This window comes from Trachypithecus francoisi, unplaced genomic scaffold (assembly GCF_009764315.1).
Source record: "Trachypithecus francoisi isolate TF-2019V2 unplaced genomic scaffold, Tfra_2.0 Lachesis_group6, whole genome shotgun sequence".
NCBI lineage: Eukaryota > Metazoa > Chordata > Mammalia > Primates > Cercopithecidae > Trachypithecus > Trachypithecus francoisi.
The window spans coordinates 91,062,714-91,066,588 of record NW_022681471.1 but is presented as its reverse complement, the minus strand read 5'-3'; the positions used below and the strand labels follow the sequence as shown (position 1 = coordinate 91,066,588).

General features: G+C 43.8%; 1 protein-coding gene across 1 annotated transcript; it reads right to left on the bottom strand.

The window, feature by feature from the left end:
• Window positions 1–275: 275 nt before the first annotated feature.
• LOC117077639 (eukaryotic peptide chain release factor GTP-binding subunit ERF3B-like) lies at window positions 276–3,108 on the bottom strand. The gene is given in 5 exon segments (XM_033201327.1): window positions 276–1,077; window positions 1,080–1,274; window positions 1,277–2,462; window positions 2,464–2,735; window positions 2,738–3,108. Coding segments are annotated over 5 exon segments (1,875 nt in total). The 5' UTR covers window positions 2,880–3,108; the 3' UTR covers window positions 276–997.
• Between the last annotated feature and the right edge of the window lie 767 nt (window positions 3,109–3,875).

The window sequence follows — 3,875 nt, the reverse complement described above, 5'->3', positions numbered from 1 at the left end:
TTCTTGGAATTGTGACTTCAAGTGAAATAACATCTAACAAAATGAATTTTTCCCCTTATCAGTGTTGTAACTAAATAACATTGAACAATGTCACCAAACAACATCGAACAATGTTGTAACTAAACAACACTGAACAATGTTGTACATTGTTTGTACATTGTTGTACAATGTACACCTGCTGTACATTGTTTTGCTTAATGTTGTAGTCTTCAAGAACCTATGGATAATGTTAAGTGAACTATTGCTACACAAATAAAGACGGCCTGAGCCTTTCATTTTCAAATCACAAGTGGGGAAGCAGAAGAGCTCCTTTATTGACTGGACTTGGACAGAGAAAACAAAGCCCACTGGGAGAGCCTTAACATAAGTTTTTTTTCTCATAATTAAAATTATTCCTTTAATACACACTTATGCATTGTTTGTAAATTCCTCACTTAAAACAGTAAGTGGTGAAGAGTTTTTAAGTTTTTAAGAGTGATAGAACATATTCAACTATTTGAGAAAGTAATAAAGCTAATTGATAGCATTATATAATGACATTTAAACATCATTCAAAAGCATTTCAAATAACCGAAGAGTTTCAAATGGAGTATTTTATTCATATGTTAGTTATCATTTTAACATACACACAAACACTGACACACTCTGGTCTGCGTGGAACAAGGGTGGTCTAAATATCCTAAAAGAAAATGAAAAATTAAAGTACATTAATTTTTCATTATTATAGGCAATTACGTCCACATCACTTACAAAGCTATTACTGATATTGTCCAAGGAAGCAGAGTGGTACAGAGGAAGGAAACTTGAGGGTAAATTCATCAGTGACATAACTGAGATCTCAACATGAGAAAGCTGACAAAATATGAATTTTTGCTGTGAAATTTCTCTTTGCAAAATATGAAGAAAAGTCAGTCAATGGGCAGTAAATAAGAGTAGGTGGTGAACTTCTGCTGTCAATTCTTCTCACAGTATCTTGCAGAGGCATCAAGAAAATTGCTTAGTCCTTCTCTGGGACCAGTTTCAGAACTTTTCCAATTGCAATGGTCTTACCCTCATCTCTTAAAGTAAAACGACCATCTGAGGAAAATCTTTGAACGTCTCGAGGCAGATGGTTCCTGCTGTCCTTAAACGAGCAATGCATACTTGATCTTGCTTCACGAAGCGGGGTCGTGTCTTACTTTTTTCTCCTGATTTTTTGTCTACCAAGGAGATTAAGGCTGTTATCTCAACTTCCTCAATACAAGTATGAATGTGCAGCACCGCATTATAACCTGGCAGATGATGGATTTGTGCTCAATAATCACTATCTGAACATCAAACGTGCGTCCAGAATGGCAGAGGTTACTAGGATCACAAAGTATGAATCCTGGAAGAATCTCTTCTTCTTCAATTCCCTTCAATCTGATTTTGAGGTTTTCACCTGGGGCTACAAAATCAGTTTCAGTATCATCAGAAAGTATTCCAAGAACTTCTACATTGTGCTTGTTTGGCATCATCACAAGCTGCTGGCCTTTAAAAATGGACCCAGATTCCAGCTTTCCCAGGACCACAGTGCCCATATCCTTGTACTTATCCACAATTGGCAGTCTTATTGGTCCATCAATTGATCTGTTGAAGTTTGGCAAGTTATCCAAATACGGAATAAATGGTAATCCAGTGTACCAAGGGCAGAAATCTGATTGCTCTTTAATATTTGCTCCGGTCAGTCCTGAGCAGGGCATAAAGTGAATGTCCTTTTTTGGACTGAAGCCGACTTTTTTCAAAAAGGGTACCAGTTTTTCTTTACATTCTTCATATCTCTCGATGCTCCAATTTACTGTGGGATCATCCATCTTATTAATAAGCACTATTAAATGTTTTACCCCTGCCGTTTTTGCCAACATCGCATGTTCTCTTGTCTGTCCACCTTTTTCAAATCCAGTTTCAAACTCTCCTTTCCTGGCAGAGATGACCAGCACAGCCAAATCAGCTTGAGAAGCACCACCGATCATATTTGGGACAAAACTCTTGTGGCCAGGGGCATCTAAAATTGTGAAATGTTTCCTTTCTGTTTCAAAATAAGCACGACCCACTTCGACTGTTTTACCCTTGTCTCGTTCTTCCTGATTTGTATCTAAGGCCCAGGACAAATACCATGTTTCTCTGTTTTTCTCCTTAGCTTCTCTTTCATATTTCTCCAGTGTTCTTTTGTCAACCATTCCAGTCAAAAACATTATCTGTCCTCCGATGGTTGACTTGCCAGCGTCTACATGGCCAATGAATACTACATTTACGTGTTCTTTCTTAGGAGCACCTGAGGGTACAATCACATATTTGGATTTTCTTATTTCCTCTTTTTCCTCCATCATTTCCTGGCCACTTTCTTCTGGGGGCCCCGAATCTCCCGAGGAACCACCCCCAGGCTCGGCTTCACTTACTTCTTTACTGTGCTCCCATGATTCTTCTAGGGCCATTTCCACCTCTCATTTCTACAACAGGTTCTGAAAGTTCCATGGTAACGGCTGAATTGGAACCTTCAAGCGACACTAACGGTTCCTCTCGGGAAGGTTCCACAGGTGCCCCCCGTCCCATCCTTTTACCTTGAGGGTATCCCGCGCCGGTGCAGGTTTCATCGTTGCTGCCGGAACCGGCCGGGAGGGTGGGCGGCTGAGTCGGGCCCCGCAGGAAGGACGGCACGAACTCCGCGGCGTGTACGTTAGGCACGAAGGGCTTGGCGTTGACGTTGAGCTGACGCTGAAGGCCGAGCTGAGGGGCTCGCGCTGGGCCTCGGCCACCGCAGAGGAGACTCCATCCCCGCTCGGGGCCGACCCCGGGGCTTCCATGTCCACCTGGTCCCAGCAATCGGGTGCCGAGTCGCTGCTGCTGCTGCCCGAATCCATGGTCTCAGAACTTGCTGTGTGGCAGTGAGGGAGCGGGCTCAACAGACCAGAAAGAGCGGGCTCCGCCGGCGGGGTTAAGGCAGCAAGAGCGAAGGGCCAAGGGATAGCGACACGAACCTTAGCGGCACCGCGGAGGCAGCTAAGCGCCGATGCTGCATTCGCAACTGCGGCGGCAGCAGCAGATATGGCGGCTCAACACTCTCCTCTTGTGTGTGAGCGGATCTCCTCCCCCAAACCCCAACCACTTCCGACTCCTCCACCCCCGACCCAACGCCGGGCGTGGATTGACCCCTCGCTGCCATCCGTACGCTTGGCTTCCTTACTTCTCAAGCCAGGGGCTAAGTCCAAAAGTACTGTTTTTTAAAACGAAAATTTCCATTCACTTTTTTGTTCACACGATCTGGGAGAGCGATTTGACCACAATCTGATGATTAAACCTAGACAGGAACACATGATATACAATTCTACTAAAAGATTCAAGTAAAAGTGAACATTCCTATTGAACAAATGGGAGGCAGGATAAGGGTTAACTATACAGAAATTCAGAAACACAGCAACTGAAGGGAGAGGCAAGGAATGAGTAGGGAGGGACTAATGAAATATATGAGTCTGTAGCCGAACTTAGGAAATGAAACTTAAGATCATTAATTTGAAATTCAGAGGTCTTTTGATTTTCCCTTTCCAGTGGGCCCCCATAAGCCTGTAAGTTCTGCTGATGGCTTCTATAGTTTAAAGATAGGGTTTCAACTTCTTTTCATGTTAAGCACCCTGGCTGTCTGAGGGGAGAGAATTTCCAAGGAGATCCTTGTTCCAGTGAAGCTTCTAGTCACTTCATATGCAGATGCCTGCACAATGGCTGGCCTGCCATTCAATGGTGGATCACGTAGACAAGCACAGGACTCAGATCACTCTTGTTTTACCAACCAACTGTATTCTGGGTTATCTGCACTACTCACCAGCACCTCCCTAGTACATCCTGTGTCCACAGGCCTCGAG